Source organism: Labrus bergylta, chromosome 11, assembly GCF_963930695.1.
Source record: "Labrus bergylta chromosome 11, fLabBer1.1, whole genome shotgun sequence".
Classification (NCBI taxonomy): Eukaryota; Metazoa; Chordata; class Actinopteri; order Labriformes; family Labridae; genus Labrus; species Labrus bergylta.
In genome coordinates this window covers 30,169,673-30,189,426 of record NC_089205.1, presented here as the reverse complement: position 1 = coordinate 30,189,426, position 19,754 = coordinate 30,169,673, and the positions used below count along the sequence as shown (strand labels likewise).

The 19,754-nt window shown below is 39.3% G+C and overlaps 2 protein-coding genes across 30 annotated transcripts in view; both read left to right on the top strand.

Annotated features, from left to right (window-relative positions):
- LOC114919286 (NLR family CARD domain-containing protein 3-like) overlaps positions 1–19,754 on the top strand; it is a 155,238-nt gene that overhangs the window by 75,060 nt on the left and 60,424 nt on the right. The window contains exon 1 of one of the 29 annotated variants that reach the window (XM_065960437.1): positions 14,947–15,010. The exons of 27 other annotated variants lie outside the window; for them this stretch is intronic. The gene's annotated coding sequence lies outside the window, so the exon portion shown is untranslated. Of the gene's footprint in view, positions 1–14,946; positions 15,011–19,754 lie in introns of those variants that run through there. One more of the 29 variants, XM_065960448.1, reaches the window with a different exon arrangement.
- LOC136180525 (serine-aspartate repeat-containing protein G-like) lies at positions 4,658–5,908 on the top strand. Its single transcript, XM_065960566.1, has 3 exons — positions 4,658–5,006; positions 5,186–5,235; positions 5,558–5,908. Exon 3 carries the CDS (start codon positions 5,561–5,563, stop codon positions 5,831–5,833), a length of 273 nt encoding a protein of 90 aa, XP_065816638.1. The 5' UTR covers positions 4,658–5,006; positions 5,186–5,235; positions 5,558–5,560; the 3' UTR covers positions 5,834–5,908.

The following is a 19,754-nucleotide window of genomic DNA, read 5'->3' as shown; positions in this document are numbered from 1 at the left end:
TGTTTGTTTTGTTTTCCTCTCTTTGTTCTGTCTCATGTTTTGTACTGTCTGAGGTCCAAACCTTTTTTCATTAACAGATCTAAATGGTTGAGAAATATCAGAAGTTTGGGTGGGACTTTCTCATTAAGCAGTTGGTGATGAGTCCTGAGGCTAAACCAGTTGAGAACCAGTACCTCAGAATGTCATTCTCCAGGGCCTGAAAAAAAAACTGCTGGGGCATTAGTGAAATGGCATGACCTGATATTCTTAGTGGCCACGAGGTGTGTTCAAGGCGGTTTTCCATTCATCCCATTCAGCCTCAGGACCCACCACCAACTCCTTAAAGAGAAATTGCGACCCAAATTTTAATTTATTTTGTACAAACCAAATTTATTTAAAGAGTCCATATTCTGCCCTTTTTGGGGTTCATATATTTAATCTATGTATCTACTAAAGTATGTTCACAATAGATAAAGTTCTAACAAAGTGTCTGTTTTCATGAACTGCCGCTCCATGCACCGGCTCTCTTCCCGCCCCTTTTACCATATTGGGAATGCAGCTACTGGCTCCGAGGGGGAGCAAAAACACCGGTATGCAAACGGCAATGGCAACTTCACCAATCTGACAGAGAGGAGGAACAAACACAACAACCTTTGCCACGAAGGCATGAGCAAGACGTTTCAGTGTTGGAGGTATTTATTTTGCAGCATACACAGCACCACAAATGTGTTCTGTACAATACATTTTATTGTATTTACATTAGTACTGTACGTTGTTTATTGCAGCGACTCACCTTGTTCTGCATTGTATATCACCTCCTTGATGTGATTAAAAATTAAATAAACAATTGTAAGTATCAATGACATCATAGACTTACTTTGACTACAAAAGCTCAGGTGATAATCACGTGTTTGTTGGATCAATATCTCATGCAATAATGTTTCCTCCTCTGTCATTATTTTCCTTCTTATTGAACATTATTTCATTTTAATCAGTATCTTCTTCTTTCATCAGGAGAATGAATCCACTGCCTGTTCCTTGTACCACAAACATCCAGGACTGTTTAAACCCATATACACTTCAAAACATCCACAACATCTTCAGAGGAGAACATCACAGAGAACTGCAGAAGAGTATGTTCATTATAAATAATGATTTACATCTTCAATCAAATTCATTTTTGAATTCATCCCGTCCCTTGACTACACCTGGACACGTGTCGAGCCACCCCTCCTTCTTTTTGAGAGTCAGGTATTTTCTGCAGCTCCTCCATGAATGGTTCTGGTTCCTGAAACACCTCCTCCAACACCAGTGCCATCAAGTCCCCGACATATCCTGTAAAAAAGTAATTCAAGAACAAAAATCTATTTCATAATGTTTGGTTATTGCTCATTATTCGCACTCATCTGTTTTTTGGAAATGTTTACAAAGACTTTGAAGGTATATTTAAATAGTTATTTATCACTTTAAAGGTTTAAAAATAGATTGTGCTTTTGGGTTTAAAAAATAAAATAATTTGTAACTCTCTGTATGTTGTGTATGTTTTTTTTGGATTTGAGGATTGCCACCTTATAGACCAGCTATCCTGTAGAGGTTGTTGCTTTATTACGTTCAGCATGTTCGTTGTTATGCATCACAGACAGCAACAAGCTACAATACAAAAAGCTGAAACCAGCAATCATGTAATGAAATCACAGTTTTCTGATATTCTTGCTCAGATTTCAGCAGTTGGACAATTTTTTAGGTGTGTGTGCGTACCTTTGCTTGTCCCTTAGTGTACCTCAGGCCAACTGTGTGTGGACTGATGACCCCTTTGGAGGTAGGTATGTCTGTGTGGCCTCTGAGACTTGTGGGGAGTCTGTCTGCCACCCAACCTCATCATGGAACCTTCGTACACTCGTTAGGATACTGGAGCTTGTTGTCTGTGTAATCTGCTGTGATGTACTCTGAAAAAAGCTTTTTAACCCTAACCCTAACCCTAAATAGCAAATTTAGCATGGCAATCTAACATGATTCAGAAATGCACTGTCTTCTTGTTCATAGCTAAATATTTAGACCACACATCTTTCAAAACAAAGTGCCTGCTGCACACATCTTATATATATATATATATATATGGGTTAACCCGTTCTTTTGCAGTCAGTGCCATAATTAAACAACACCACCTGAACACTGGTCGAGCTGTTTAGATCAATTATCAATACTTTAGCAATGGTCTGGCTTACTACATCGATAAAAATTCACCACGTAACAAAGCAGTTTTACTCAGAGGTGGATAAGAGAGTAGAAAGAGGATAACAACAGCTGTGTTAGCCGGGAAGTTAGCCGAGTCTTATAAAGCTCAGATACTGTAACAAAGTGGGTTTTACATTCATGAGACCGTCTCCAACCACGGTCATAAACCCGAACTTTAGCACCATTCAAGCTTCTCACACCAATAAACAAATACCAAGTAACAAAACCTAGAGAGAGGCTAACCACAACAATGTCAGCCGTTTGCAGAGTCCTATAATGCTGAGGGTGGTTAACAATGCTATACCTGTTACCGCTTTAGATGAAAGTTGATAAATAGTTTAGTACTGCTCTAATTTAGAAAAATAGCATTACTTAGCATGTTAGCCGAGGCTTACAGTTCAGCTACAGACAGCCTTCACAGAACTAAAGTATCCAGCAGCTCAAAAGTTGTTTTCAAACAAATAAAAATGACAATTAATGAAGCGTACTTACATGTTGTGGTTGTGAACTTCCAGAAGCATCAGAATCTCCACAGAGAGAAGAAGCTGAATCTTCTTTCCAAGTCCGTCTTTTGCTCAAGCTAACGTGCATTAGCACCTTAGCACTACTGTGCTACCGCAGGCTGCGGCATATCGTGGGCGTGCTACAGAAGTTAATGAGCGTGCAACATGAGCTGCAGGGCCACAACAAGCCAATGGGCTTCGATCAGTGATCTCACACTGACAAGACGTCACACTGACAAATTTTTATATACTGAAGAGCATATAAAACCAGAAAAAGCATAATATGACCCCTTTAAACCGGCCGGTTGATGTCTCCATAGCAACTCCCGCCGTTCACGCAGCTGACGATGTCTCCATAGCAACTCCCGCCGTTCACGCAGCTGATTATGTCTCCATAGCAACTCCCGCCGTTCACGCAAATGATGATGTATCCATAGCAACTCCCGCCGTTCACGCAGCTGACGATGTCTCCATAGCAACTCCCGCCGTTCACGCAGCTGATTATGTCTCCATAGCAACTCCCGCCGTTCACGCAAATGATGATGTATCCATAGCAACTCCCGCCGTTCACGCAGCTGTCTGTACCTCTGATATGATTTTTGACACATTCCCTCACAGGAAAAGCACAGAGGTAAGTTTCTGGGTAAAATAACAAATAAAGACGTCCAGGAATAACTGAAGCAATACTTTAAAGGTCCCATATTATGCTTTTTCTGGCCATTGAATTTTTCCGTTCAGTTTTTTCGTCTTTTTTGAGCTGGAAAATGAGTTGTTCTGCAGTAAACTGTTCTAACCGACCTGTGGGAGCTAAGGGATCTTTGCAGCTTTTTCGGTAAGTAAAAAATGATTTATGTGTCATTGGTTGAAGTCGTTATCTAGCTAGCTAACACATAAGCAGTCTAAGTTAGCTGAAATGTTGTAAAGCTAGGTTACTTATCCGGCATGATTTATCTTTTTATTTTATTTTATTAAATGAGCAAACCTAATAACTGACATGCTATGTTTCTTGATATTGTTATGTTGTTATTGTGATTAAAATTGTATTTAAAACCAAGAATCGTAATATAAAATCCGTTCATAGATGCGGTTCATTGACTGTACAGTTATTTTACAGCAAAAATAAAAACATCTGGTAAAGTCTCAAAAAAATATCTAGGGCAAAAACAAAGTCACGTAATTGTAATCTGGCCTGCATCATTACTAATGTGAACATGTTTACAGTCTGAGTGATAAGTGGACTATACCGAGAGGAACAGGTTTTACTTTCACGAAGGCTGAAATTCATAGGACTATATACGAGGGGAGAATATTTCTCTATGTATCCAGATAAAACTAAAGGTAAGATGTGATTTAATATAACTGTTACTGATTTAAGATCCAGATAAAACTAAAGGTAAGGTGTGATTTAATATAACTGTTACTGATTTAAGATCCAGATAAAACTAAAGGTAAGATCTGATTTAATATAACTGTTACTGATTTAAGATCCAGATAAAACTAAAGGTAAGGTGTGATTTAATATAACCGTTACTGATTTAAGATCCAGATAAAACTAAAGGTAAGATGTGATTTAATATAACCGTTACTGATTTAAGATCCAGATAAAACTAAAGGTAAGATGTGATTTAATATAACTGTTACTGATTTAAGATCCAGTTAAAACTAAAGGTAAGATGTGATTTAATATAACCGTTACTGATTTAAGATCCAGATAAAACTAAAGGTAAGCTCTGATTTAATATAACTGTTACTGATTTAAGATCCAGATAAAACTAAAGGTAAGATGTGATTTAATATAACTGTTACTGATTTAAGAGACTAACCGAAGCGTGAACACAAACATCAACAACCGGCGGCGGTGTAATGTAATATTAACCGAGCATCATGCTGCTTAAACTGATAAATATTCTGAATTGTCTTCCACACACCAATTCAACAGTCACAAGTTGATCATATTGTAAATTTAATGACACTCATTGAGAAATTGTTCTAAAAATTGACAAAACCTGACAAACATTGCGGTGATTGTGACTGTGTCTGTATTTATCACCTTTGAAAGGAAGGTGTTAATGCAGGAGACCAGTGTTACACACAACAGGCTGATGTTATTGAAGTTAGGAGGAGACATAGGCACAATCAAAGAAGACATAAAGATCGTGCATTTCTGTGCTGTTCCTGTAGGTGACCATGATGCAGCCAGACTGAAGCAGCAGCTTGTGAAGGTGGACGCCATCATCTTGTCTTTGCAGCGCTGATTCTGAAGAGAACACCTTCAAATAGGACTCAAAGGTAAAATGATCTCTCATATGATTGGACCGTGTTATTGTAACCGCTATCAGCATCAAAGTAATTTTAGTAACAATTTATAATCCTTCTTAAAATGTAAGGAAGACTAGCAGAAGATTTTAACAGCCTCTATGGTTCTGCAAGAAGTTCATGTTTAAATTGTTCTTCTTTCTGTCTTCAAGGAAATCAATGCCCAAAGGAAACAGCAGTCCAGACTCTGATTCCAGCTCCGGTGAGGTTCTGCACACAAATCTGATTATATGAGAATATTTAACATTAGTTTAATTAATCAGGCTGGCCCATGTGATGACAGTTTAAAATAATCTTCAATAGAAAGTGGCAGGAACACTTTTGTCTTAAAACATAAATTCATAAAGCTGATCATATTATTGAATTCATCATGTCTCATAAATAGTTCTCCTGTCTTTAAAACAAACTTTAGAACCTGAAGTTTAGCAGAACCTGAGGACAGATCTGATTTCAGGTCTGAGGCAGAAACATCACAGTAATATTCATTATACATTTAACTCCATGATTGTTTTTCTTTATTCCAGAAGATGCTCTCAGATTCAGATCCATCAACAACCCCTGACAACATGGAGGACTCGTCCCCTGACAACATGGAGGACTCGTCCCCTGACAACATGGAGGACTCGTCCCCTGACAACATGGAGGACTCGTCCCCTGACAACATGGAGGACTCGTCCCCTGACAACATGGAGGACTCGTCCCCTGACAACATGGAGGACTCGTCCCCTGACAACATGGAGGACTCGTCCCCTGAGTGTTTCCTGTCCTCTCTTGATGGTCTTCTTCTCTTCAGTTATTAACTCTTGAAAACAGCAGCACAACATGCCAGACTGTTTGACAAGTCTGTGATTGAATAAATTGAAATGGAATCTCATGCGTATCTTGCTATGCTTATTGGCTTTAAATGTTTAATATTAAATAAGTTTGAAGGCCATTTATCTCAGACGAGCCCGGCTGTGACAAGCTGAGCTCGTCTGTTAGCTTTGCTGTTGTCTTAGCTGTTGTTGGTCAAGAAGAAATGAATGTCAGTTCAAGGCCTTTTCAAATGTGAGCTATAAACTTAACTGCTAAATTATTTTACTGTGACCAACACGTTGTTGTACTCCAGTTAATCAGAGACAGTCATGTCAGATTTTTAAAAAGTTTATTTAAACATTTTATGAAAAGAAAACTTCAAAAAACAACCCCTGGCTTCATTAACCATGTGGAAAATAAGTAAGAGAGACCATCAGGTCAAACTGCTGGGACATAGGAGAAAGTATAAAACATAATTTAACAAAGAAATCCAAACAAAAATCAAATAAAGTAAAGAGATCCTGGATGATTGTTTGACTGTTAAAATATGATGGAAAGGCAAATCCAACACAACCCTCCAGCATCTGGCCTTTCAAACACAGGGCAACATCATGTTAAGAAAAATAAATTAAATATTGACCAGGATCTCTGTGTTTTATCTGAGGATGACTATGGTAGCCTTCTCACTGTTCACTGTCACAAAGCTCCAGACTCTGTCCACCTTCTTCAGACGTCGATCAGCTCCTCTGGGTGATGGCAGAGAGGACTCTTCATCTGGGAGAGCTGCTGGTGTAAGGTCATTTCTCCCACAGTGGATGAGCAGGGCATCTGGCACAGGTGATAAAAGGAGGAGGTTCCTTCAAACTATGTGACCCCAGCCTGACCTCTGTAACAGGTGTGCAGATGAAGGTTGAAATGAGTCATTTTTAGGTTCAGTTGATTGTAAAATGGAAAAGAAAACATCACCTTTCTATTTAACATTTAGCTGGTGTATGACTCTGTGATTTTTATTTTAGAAGACTGTATTGTTAACTATAGTTTGTTTTTACAATCCTCTTATGAAACTTAAATAAAAATCACAGGATATAAAACTTTTAACAGATGATTTTAACTTACACTTCACCTCTGTGGAAGATGTCAGACCAGCTGCTTTTATCTCTTCTTTGCCTAAATGAAGACACAAAAAACAATTGATTTACTGTTCACTTAAATATATTAGAAAAGCAGACATGACTCACATTGCAGACTATCAGTTTCTAACAGAATACAACATATCTTACCACCTGTAGTCTACGGTCTGTGGTGCTAACCTAGCTTAAATATAGCTTCAATATAGAACGATTTCATTAAAACCAGAGGACCCAGCAGCCCACGTGTTTTCAATAATGATCAAAATAACTGGATTTTTTAAAACACAGAGTTTAAATATTAGACTTTGAATACGGTGGTTTGTTGTACTTACACATTTCTTCATCGTAGACCGGCAGAGCGCTTTCGGCGTAGCTGGGCTGCGTAAGTCATCAGTACGCTAAGTGGGCGGGGCGTGTTACCAGGGCTCCTCCCCCCGGACCCTACTGCGCAGACTCTGGCTCCAAAAGACGTCAAAATCGCAAGATGGAAGCGCCCGTAAGCGGCGTATTTTGGCTTCAAGAACGTTGAGTGGGAACAGCTACAGTGCTCGCCCACACGTGGGGACTCTGAACGTGGGCACTTCAGAGCCTTAGAGAGAGAGTCAGAAGAGAGCCGGTGCATGGAGCGGCAGTTCATGAAAACAGACACTTTGTTAGAACTTTATCTATTGTGAACATACTTTAGTAGATACATAGATTAAATATATGAACCCCAAAAAGGGCAGAATATGACCTCTTTAAAACTGAAGCTTTGACTTTGGCAGAAAATACATCAATATGTTTGTAAAATATCGAGCTGATGTGTATAATCAGGGGACGCTCCCCTCTCCCAGGCTCTCTGAAACACCGGCCGGCTCCGTGTATTTACTGGAGAAAATCGGCCCGTTGTTTAATCCTGGAGGGGGTTTGGGACTGAAAACCTTCTGATGTGGAGTTTGATTTTTTATTCACTGCACAGGTAAGTGATGTGTGATTTATCTAAAGCTCCACAGTGTCTCAAACTCACTTTTACAAACACCTCGAGTTTTCTCTCCTCCATGAGCTGAAACGGAGCTCACTGGACTTTATGCTAGCTGGAGTCTCCTGAGTCAGAGAGGTGTCAAACAAACCGACCTAATACTGATTATTAGTGAGGATCATTTCATAAAAGATCATTTAAAATGCTCTACTTTGAATAATAGTTTGTGTCTGACATGTTTTTAACTGAAACAAAGATAAGAAACTGAGTTAAATGATTATAATGACTCTCCTTACACCTCATGTAAAAACCCAGAACCTCTTCATATGGAAACTAAATATTTCAATATGTTTCATTTGTAAAGTTGAACTGTTGGACACAACACGTCTCCTACTTCACTGTAAAGTCTCAGTGTTTGTGTGTTTGTTGCTTTATCACACTGTAAGTTTCATACTGCACCCTGATTGGCTCCTAACTAGTGATGACGTCATGAATCCTGCAGGTACATCCAGGTGTTAAAGTGCTGCTCTTTGTGAAATCTCTCAGTTTATCACTCATTCTCTTCTATATAACTGAGTCTCAGTAGTTGACTATAACAGAGGCTGTCACACTGTGAGGAGAGCTGGCAGCAGAGACGTGAGGGCTGAAAGGGACAGGTGTGTGCAGGTGTTGGAAGCAGGAAGTTAGTTAGTTATTCTAGTTTGTCAGCAGTGACACTCAGGTACTGTAAATCACCTGTAGTAGTCCCTTTGTTAGTCCAGTCATACCTGCGTCAGGTTTGAACACAGACAGATTTGGATTGGCTGTGACTGACACTTGAACTCTGCTTTGATAATAAGTGCAGAAGCTGCCTGAGAATCCTCATGTTTGGACGTTTTCTTCAGGATCAAAGTAATCCAGTGATATTTGTGTGAACAACATGAGAACAGGAGCTGCTAACAGCTCATTCAGCTCACTGTTCATGGACACTATTGGACTGAATGTTAACCAATATAACAAACAGAGCTTCACGTGTCGCCCACGGCTAACTCACCGACTTCATGGAGACTTTTCACTTCATGTTTACGTCCACAAAACCCTAAGAATCATGGGAAGTGTAGTCCAGAGCAAGTTTACTCTTCAAACTGAGGTTAAGAAAAGAATATTGATTAAAAACTGTAAACTGAAGGGATGAACAGTAGTGAGTTTATAAATGATATACAGTATCAAAATATAAATATATTGACTGGATTCATGTAATGTTCACTTTTTATGTTCTCATGTTTTTATGAAGGAACCAGATATTTTCTAACAGTTGTTTCTGTTTTTTACAGACGATCCATGCAGGCCTTGAACTCAGCACAGGTAAGAGTGTTAGATGTGACTCACAGTGAACAGGAAGCTGATATCACCTCCAGCACACTCCACTGATGTATTGTGTTCACTTCATGATGAACTGGAGTTATTTCACATTGTGTCACCACAGAAGAAGAAGAAGTCTAAATTCACAGCAGTTCATACACACATATGAAGATTCACTTGTTTCTCATTGGTCAGTTCTTTGTGACTCGGCCTGTCTGAGACTTTTATGAGCTGAGCCAAGAGTCTGTCTCCTCACTACACTCAGGTTTGTTTGGAGGTGTACAGAGCTATACTGCCCTCTAGAGGCAGAGAGCAGTAACTACAGTCACAGCACAGGAAAAAGCATTTTAAGTTTCCATGGAGACAAACAGGTAGAGAGGCTGTAATAGGTCCATTTACTGTGTGAACATCAGTGATATAGAAGCTGCTACAACCACAAACTGTTGATCTACAGTCTGAATGTATCTCTGAGTCATATTTCTATGGAATAAATCAACACATCATTATATTTAAATCTATGATTTAGAGGTAGTTTAAGCACCAAATCACATGAATTCCCCTCCAGTCAAAGGTCACTGAGATCTATGCTAAGCTAGTTATCTTTAACAGCAGTTGAACTGTTCTCATCATGATCACATTTAGCTGCTGCTTCATTTAGTCGTGTAGAAAAACAGACTGAACACACAAGATGTGAGTTTATCAAGAATATAGTTTCTATTTCCAGATAACAGCCAGGGGGAGATCAGTTAGCAGCTAAGCTAGCAGCTTTAGTAGCAGCTTTAGCTAAGGCTAACTGTGCTATGAGAGCAGCTAGCTTAGCCTTGATGAAAGTTGAGGTGTGTAGCTTCAGATGTGTATTTAGCTGAATGAATGTGAAGCTGGCAGGTAGATGACAGATGACACAGTCAGAGTGCAGTCACTGCAGTTTGAGTCACAACACATTTAAAAAACACTTTTCACAGAAATGAAACTCTTCTCTGCTCTGATCTGTTTTTAAAGTAAAGCAAACGTGAACTCAGTTTGGACCAAATATGGAGTCACTGCGTTTAGTCTCTGTTGGCTCGAATGACCATAAAAACATGGAGAGACAGTAACCATCTGCTCCCTGCTCTACAGATGTGCATTAATAATGTGTGTTTATAGAGATTATTTGTGGGATAAGTTGAAGGAGGTAAACATGGAGGTGTGTGTGTGTGTGTGTGTGTGTGTGTGTGTGTGTGTGTGTGTGTGTGTGTGTGTGTGAAGAAGTTTTAACTGTGTAGCTGTAGTTAGCTACTGAAGCCAGCTAGTTCATGGTGCTGCTAATGTTAGCTTCATAATGTGCTCATACAGTGTTCAGGCCCTCATTATTCATACCTGATGCTTTAGTCACCTTCTGTTCCTCACAGTAACAACAGGTGTTGAAGCTAATGCTAAGGCCTGCTATATCTCTACAGCTATATTTACAGTGAGTGTGTCTTCCTGCTGCTCTGCATGTTTTATACAAGGGGAAACCTCCGGTCTCGAAAAATGAAGCCAATGCGGAAGTACAAAAAACTGCAGTTCCTCGAGGTTCCGCTTGAGGCTGGCTGCAGAAGCGCTGGAAGTGCCATAAGCCCACAGCCAAAAAAGCCCGTTTTTACCACAGGAATCAACATGTTTACAGCCTGGGACAAAAAACGAGATATATCTGATAAGTTGACGGCCCCTTCTCCTCACACTGTGGGGGGGGAATTTTTTTATAACTCATCAGATTTTATTCTATTAAGGAAAACGACTATGCCCATATTTGGTTGTGTCAGATTTGATTGACAGCTCTGTGCGCTGCATCTGTCTGTCAGGTCAGCAGGTCAGGAGGTCAGGAGGTCAGCAGGTCAGGAGGTCAGCAGGTCAGGAGGTCAGCAGGTCAGGAGGTCAGGAGGTCAGCAGGTCAGGAGGTCAGGAGGTCAGCAGGTCAGGAGGTCAGCAGGTCAGGAGGTCAGGAGGTCAGCAGGTCAGGAGGTCAGGAGGTCAGCAGGTCAGCAGGTCAGCAGGTCAGGAGGTCAGCAGGTCAGGAGGTCAGGAGGTCAGCAGGTCAGCAGGTCAGGAGGTCAGCAGGTCAGGAGGTCAGCAGGTCAGGAGGTCAGGAGGTCAGCAGGTCAGGAGGTCAGGAGGTCAGCAGGTCAGGAGGTCAGCAGGTCAGGAGGTCAGCAGGTCAGCAGGTCAGGAGGTCAGCAGGTCAGGAGGTCAGGAGGTCAGCAGGTCAGGAGGTCAGCAGGTCAGGAGGTCAGGAGGTCAGCAGGTCAGGAGGCTAACAGCTTGATCCGTCTGATTTCTCTTTCTTACTTCGTTTGGAGAGTTTGTTTAACACATATCTGACAACATACATGGCTTGCTGTGCGGTTAACAGACCATCCAACAAGTTGATGCTTCAGTTTTCTTCGGTAAGTGATATAGTAGTGTTATATTTACTGCTTACTCATGTGTTTATATTTACGGACCTAACTTGTTTAGCGTTAGCTTGTAAACCAGTCGGCTAACTGTGTAGCTCATTATTTACATTATTTACATCATTTACATTATTTAGAAATGTTTGTTGTTAAGATGTTGTTGTTGAAAATAGTGAGTTTGTGTGATGTTAGAAGCTAAAGGTTCATCTCGGTGGTTAACCACAGACTGTAAATATGGTTATCTGACGTTATGATGAATGTTATATTCCACGTAAATGTGGACATTAAAAACAAACTTTGTGTAGTAATTATCCGTCAGTAACATAAACTGAACTGAACCTAATGTGCTGTGTAGGTTATAGAGGATGACATTAAAGTTACATGGTTGATGTCGTGTCTTAAGATTTGAGCAAACTGTTAACAAATAAAAAAAACTTCACTTTGTAAGAGCATCTGTAACCATTAAGAACTATATTAATAACCAGATTAATTTTCACTGAACTCATACACAGAATATAGCTGTAGAAATATAAAATATAAATAACATATGGAATGAAAATAAGATTTAAAGCACATAGATATAAAGTATAATAAATAGTTTGAAGAATACAGCCATGTACTGAGCTCATGTTAATAATAAATGAGTTACTGTATGTTCTGTACTAAAGCACAGAGAGTTGGGACCTGTTAATGATTTAAATAATTCAGGTTATATTTGTTTCATGTTAAGATGAAGTACTATCCACAATAAACTGCTTAATTTTTCCTCACACAAAATCTGAGACCATTTGATGTGGAATATCATTGTGTGAGTGAGAGAGCTGAAAACAGCATGATTACAATAATGTTTATCTTCTTAACTTTGAATAGATGTTGATTACCTGAATACTGTACCTTTGTTGTCTGGGTAGTACACTGTTGAATTTATAAATGTGTTCTTACACACAGATGAATACAGAAAAATAGATGAGAACAAACAAAATGATTTAATGAATAACTGATATTTTCTCTCTTTTTTTGCCATCCTGAAGACCCTTCACTAAAAGTCCATGTTCTCCTGGATCCATGTCACATGCTCGAGCTTCTTCAGAATGACTTTTCAACAGTCAAAGTTCTTCTGAGAGAAGATGGCCAGCAGATAAGACAGCAGTACATGAAGGAGCTCCACAGGCTTCAGGAGGAGGAGGAGGGTTTGCACCTTGGAAGACTGTATTCATGCTGTTCAAATAAAACTAGATCTCCTCCAAACAACTTGCAATCAAACTATTTTCTTCCCATTTTAAAACCCTTTGTCCAGTTTAGATGGGAGAAGTTGATATTATGTGATATTGAGCTGATAAGTCTACATTTCTAAATCATTTTTAACTGTTTTTATTCACAAGTTATTGATCTTATTTACTCTCCATGTATCTTGATTTAAGAATGGGGCTGTGTTTAAGGGCAAATTTTTGCAATGACTCTGTTCCATCCCACTTTCAGAAATGAACTACATTAGTATTTATCAAAAGAGTAAGAAGTTGTGTAAAAGTAGACTTCCTTCCCTAAGCTATTGAGTTGAGCATTAATCTGAAATGTATACTCATAAGTAGACATAAAGGAGTGCATTTATATAGAAATATTTATTTAATCTGAAAAACAACATTAAAAAAAGCCTGTTTTTACAGCAGAGATGAACATGTTTACAGCTTGGTACAAAACAAACAAATAGTTGTGATTAGCTCATGTCTGGATGGACACACACTGTACGGGGGGTGAATGTTTTGATGACTCATCAGTTTTGATTTGATGAAGGATAAGAGTTATTCACAATAAGGCGTGTAGCTGACCTGATTGACAGGTGGGCGCGGTGTAACGGTTTGTCAGGAGGTTTAAAACCCGCCTCAGCTCTCAGCCTGTGGGTGACATCACTCAGTCCATCCGGGGGAGACCTCCCTCACAGCGAGCTGTTGAAGAGAAGAAACTGAAGTCCACCCCAGAAGAACCAACAAACACAGATGTTGTTGAGGCTCAGGTTTCTTCCTCTGTCTCTGCAGCTCTCTGGGCACCTCGACGGACCAGTCACCAATAATCCACACTGTGTCTATAGGAGAAATACAAAGGTGTTCAATTAATGCCTCAGACAAAATGTACAGTTAACTACATGTGACAGCTCAGGCTGTTTTTTTGTTCTGAGCCACATCTGCAGGAATAATATTGAACAAGGTAGCTGCAACTCATCATAATAGATGCCAGTCTTAAACATAATTGTTTCTAATACTTAAAGTTTTTGGTGTGAAGCTGACACTGTCCACAGACTCCATGACTTCACAGGTTCAATAGAAAACAAATGTCTTATAATAAATACTAAATAATTATTTGTTCAGTTGTCATGTTCACCTCATCGCTGTTGACATCAGTAAATATAAAACACAGACATTCCTCTTTTTGTCAGAACAGTAACATGAACTGTATGCTTTGTAATATTGATTTCTTCTGGATGTCTCATATTTATTTACAGTTTATGGATAAAACTTTGTTAATGTATTTCTCTGCTAACACTGACAAAGTCTAACTGCTCTGACAAATAACTAATAACCATAGTTGTATATTTAACAAAGTGTAGTTTTAAGACTTTAATTACATATTTGGGTTGAATATAATTCGTTTTAACTGTGTTGTAGAAAAGTTAAATGTTAACTTACTGTTTGTAGAGTTTTCTCAGGATGAGCAGGAATAGTTGATGATAGCAGCCTAGCTGTTAGCTATGCTGTCAAGTGGACTGCTGACGTCGAGCTGAATGGGCGGAGTTAAGTCCCGCCGGTCCCGCCTTACTGCTGTCGTTAGGTTGATCCGAAGTTAGGTTGAGACTGCAAATCCAATATTGATGCGGCCGTCGATTGGACTCATTTTCTGCCTATGTCACAGACGGGTCAGGGTTCGTCCAGTAATATTTACAGTCTATGAGTGATTCACGTCGGAGCGTGATTCACGTCGGAACTCTCGTTCAGTTCGTTCAGTGATTCACGTCGGAGCGTGATTCACGTCGGAACTCTCGTTCAGTTCGTTCAGTGATTCACGTCGGAGCGTGATTCACGTCGGAACTCTCGTTCAGTTCGTTCACTGAACGTACTGTGAACGGGAGCTTTGAGACACGAGACGGAAGAGAGGAGAGAACAACTGAAGTTGAGAAATGAACGACTCTTTTTAGTAAGTGATTCAGTTCGTTCACCCAGATGATTCGTTCGTTTTGAACGAATCGTTCATGACCGACACATCACTACTTTATACTTTCTCCAGTGGTGACGTAGTTCTGTTCTCCGTGTTGAAGGCAGAGTCCTGTAAAATATTATAATCCTCTGGTTGAAGGTAAGAGACTCTTTTCACTGTTGTTCAGACTCTCTGTTTAATTTAAGTCTCAAAAGAGCTGTAAGCTAACAGTTAGCCACCAGGTTCATTAGCTGCTCTTATTACAGTAGAAGTAAAGGGAACACGATGACTCTCAGTTTAGCACACAGGCTATGCTAACATGCTAACGTGCTAACATGCTAACCGGACAGTTAAACTCTTTTCACACATACAGAAATCTCTTGAACTCCGGTCTCTCGGGAGGTCTACTCTGACAGATGAAGGGGGGAGGGGGACTCTCTCGGGCTCGCTCCACCTCTCACTCACTGCACGCCATGACAGCACGAGGAGAGGAGAAATGTCAGAGCATTCAGATCCTTACAGATAAAAACAACAGGAGAGAGGGTGAGAAGTTAAACCCTGAAGAGACATGAGAATGTTTATTCATGACATCATACGTTTCTTCAAACCATGCTCAGAGCTCTGTTGAAGAGGTAAACAGACTCTTCTATCTGATCATTTGTGATTGTATGAAAACTTTTTATAATAGCTTTTAAAGCCACGGTAACTAAAAGCTTTTAACTTTTTGTTGAACCGTCATCATTAAATGTTGAATGACAGCTGGTGGGCTTCCAATATAAAATAACATGTATCTGAATGTAAATAAGGTGAGCACAGTGCATGAAGTAGAATCCAAACAGAGAATGATGATCAGAAAGTTCTCCCTCAGAGAGCCTCTCCATGTGTTCACACTATAGAACATCATACCTTAGATTTATAGGGCTTTCACACGAGCAGAAATGTTTTGCTCGAACTTCACCCAGAGTTTCTCCTCTCAGACCCCGAGTCATTTTTTCAGCAGCAATTCAGAGTGAGCTGAGAACGCAGCAGGATATTCTCTGGAGAATTCTGCTTGAGCCAATGGGAGGGGGAGTTATGTTTCTGTACTGTGACTGTTAGAAAAACTGATACTCCCAGAAAAGTGAGTCCAGCTTCTCTCCTAAAGTAAACTCTCAGTGCAGCACTGCACCACAGAAACTGGATCTCAATATGTGAGTGTCGAGGAGTCAATAAATAAGTGCAGCTCTTCCAGCAGGAGGGACCCCCTCCTCTGTGTCCTCACACTGACCCAACATGACTGCTGCTGCTTCCTCTGGTGTACACCTGTGACCATGCGCAAGACCCGATCGCAAAACTCAGCCTCAAAGCCCAAAGTTGCATCATAGATCCAATGGGATTATTATCCATCAAACCACGGATTAACTTCTATGGTCATGGCTACATGGCTATCGCCTCCCTTTTCCACCGCGGTGGCCGACATGCAGCAGCGAGTTCGGGGCGAGCCACACAGCCACCAGACGCGGGCTGGAGAGCTGCTCGGATTTTGTTTACTCTTCTTCTACTTGCCGGCGATGTGCACTTAAATCCAGGCCCAACTCTACAGCTGACTAGCACTTTGGGTAATACATCTGCCTTTCCAGTGGAGCCTTTCTCACCCCACAAACACATAACGTGGACAAATGCTGTGATCATTTTACAACAGCTATCACTGGATTCATTGACAAACACACTAAAACATGGAAGAGCAGACCAAGAAGAAACTCGCTCCCATGGTTTAGTCAAGACCTTTGGCAATTAATGAAAAGACGTGACTTTGCTCTTACAAAATGTCTTATCTCTAAAACTAACACTGATCATTTAATTTATACTGGCTTAAGAAACAAAGTTGTAGCTGAACTACGCAGGGCTCAGATGAATTATTTTTCAAAGCTTATTGAAGAGTCCAAAGGCAATAGCTCTGCGCTGTGGAAGCACATTAACACTTTAACCAACTCCAATGCCTCAAAACATCATAGAATTAAGGGTTTAACAATAAACAACAAATTTAATTCAGACAACGCATCGGTTGCAAGTGAGTTTAATGCTTTCTTTTATAGAATCAGTTCAGGAACTATCCAAAAACTTCAAACCTGTCGAGTTAAGACCAGACACACTCAGTCAGAAAACTCAAAATGAATTTTACATCAAAGAAGTAACTTTGGAAAAAGTCAGTAAGTTCATGAGTAACCTGAACAACTCAAAGACTAGGGATATTCATGATTTGGACGGTGAACTGATCAAATATCATAGAACTCAATTACTTAAGCCAATAACACATCTGGTGAATATGTCAATTCAAACAAAAACTTTCCCTGAGAGCTGGAAAAAAGCCATTATCAGTCCAATTTACAAAAGTGGTGAGCCAGACTTGACATGTAATTATAGACCCATTGCCATTCTCCCAGTTGTGTCCAAGATATTAGAAAAAGTTGTTGCAGAGCAACTCATACTACATCTTGAGACAAACCACTTGCTGCATCAAAAACAATTCGGGTTTAGACCCAAACATTCTACTGAGACTGCAAAATGTTATCTTATTGAGAAAATAAAATGCTTTCTGGATAAGGGACATGTTGTGGGAGCAGTTTTCCTAGACTTGAAAAAAGGCCTTCGTCACTGTTAACCACAATGTGTTGCTATCCAAACTTTCTAAATTTCAATTCTCTGATCAGGCTTTGCAGTGGTTTGACTCATACCTAAGTGGAAGAGTGCAATGTGTCAGAGTCAGTGGGCAAAAGTCCATCTTCCGTAACAACAGCATGGGGATACCCCAGGGGTCAGTTCTAGGTCCACTGCTATTCAGCATGTACATCAATGACCTACCTGAGATCTGTCCTGCAGTTGGCTGCCAAATGTATGCCGACGATACGGTTATATACACACCTGCAAGATCTGCTAGGCAATCTGCTGCCCACCTCAATGACTCCTTGCACTGTATTGCAAAATGGCTTGAGTCTTCTAACTTAACATTAAATATTAAGAAAACAGTTTCCATATGCTTTTCTATGCTCAAACTAAGGGATAAAGAAACATTCTTAGTTAAAATAAATAATGAGACCATCAATGTGGTTGAAGATGTAAAGTACTTAGGGATTGTTCTAGACTCACCTACGATTCGAAAAACACCTGTAAAAAAGCGAGATCTAATCTAAACTGCTTCAGAATCATTAGGAAATACCTCTCATTTAGTACAGCTCAGCTATATATACATGCTATGATATTATCACATCTATCATATTGCATCAGTTCTTGGTCTCAAGCCTCACAAACAACTTTAAAGCCAATCATATCCCTATATAACCAATCATTAAAAATCATGGACAAAAAAACGATAAGATGGCACCATTGTCATGTATTAGAGGTACACAATATGTTTAGCTTTGAAAGCTTCATTAGTATTTTATCCCTGTTGCATTCATAACTGCACTGTATTTATAACTGAACTGTTTTCTTTTTCTTACCCTTTTTATCTTTATCTCTGTTGTTTCTAAAAGCCTCCCGTGGACAGGTGTTGCAAATTAGCATTTTGCTATAAACTTGTGCATGGTTAAATGTTACAGCACCAATGTTACTGTATGTCCATGTTAAATAAACAAACAAATAAATAAAATAAAATAAGTTCTGTGTTAAAAAAAAATGTTAAAAAAAGCCTTCTTGTACTTAGTAAAAATATATTTCTTACTCCACTGAATTTATAGAAAATCTTAAATTTGTTTGCTAGTTACTTCTCAGATTCAGATTTATAATGCAAAATAGGATGAATACACTATTTGTCTAAATATCTTTATTATATGCCCTGTGAATTCACAAGGTATCCAGCTACAGGTATGTAAATAGGATTAGATCCAACTGTAGCAATGACAACAAAATGAGGAACACATTAATGCATTAAAAATATATATAATTAATATTCTGTAAAAGGTAAATTTTTGCAAAGTAACTATTATTCATTTGTTACTCCAGACTAAAGTCTGATACGTTTGTACTCTAACTTCTGTAACTTGTTTGAGGGTATTTCTGTGTTGTTACTACTTTAGACTGCTTAAGGTTAAGAACAGAGTCGGTTTCTTATTTAGTATCAAAACAAGTTCCTCATTTATCATGAAATTATCTCAAAATGCTCCAAAAGCCTCATTTGAATGTTACAATAGATATTTTCTCTGGGGGAGAAACCCCCCAGACCCCCCTAACTTCATTTACTTTTCAGACTTTAACTTATTCAAAGTTTTATATAGATCACCTGCTGCACCTGTTAATTTATATAGGCATAAAATTCACTTGACTGTAGGTCAAATTTGTTAAAAAAGAAGCAAGCTCACATCTGTCAGCCTAGATCTTGAGCTTCAAAAAAGAAAAATGTGTCAATTTTATTTCTTAGATAGAAAACACCTTCAAATTGTTTTTTTGTACTTGTTTTATACTTTGAGAATTTTTGGACATTTTTTTTTCCTGCTTTAATCCCGGGCAGTGACATCACAGTGTTCACCAGTCAGAGAGTTGAGTGATCAGACTCATCATGATAAACCATATCACTGAGTTTGTGTTTCTTTAAATAGAAATCCAGTTTACAGAGTAGCAGCTGATTTCAAAGATGGAGCTTGATGAGCAGAGGTCATATTTTTTCTAATTATCCCTCGGATCATTACAACAGAAAATAAAAGAATAGATCTTTAATGTCATTGCTATAAAAACAGTGAAAGGCAGTTTAGCAGCTCTTTGTCAGAGGCAGCACAGACAAAGAGCTCTGTTCTGCTTTTCTACAACTCTTTCATCCTCAGACATTTACATCACTCTCACTTCCTGTCTTCAGTCCATGTTCACCTCTCCCAGTACTTTCCTCCTGTTTCTCCTACTTCTCCACCAGAGGCCCTCAGAATACACCTCC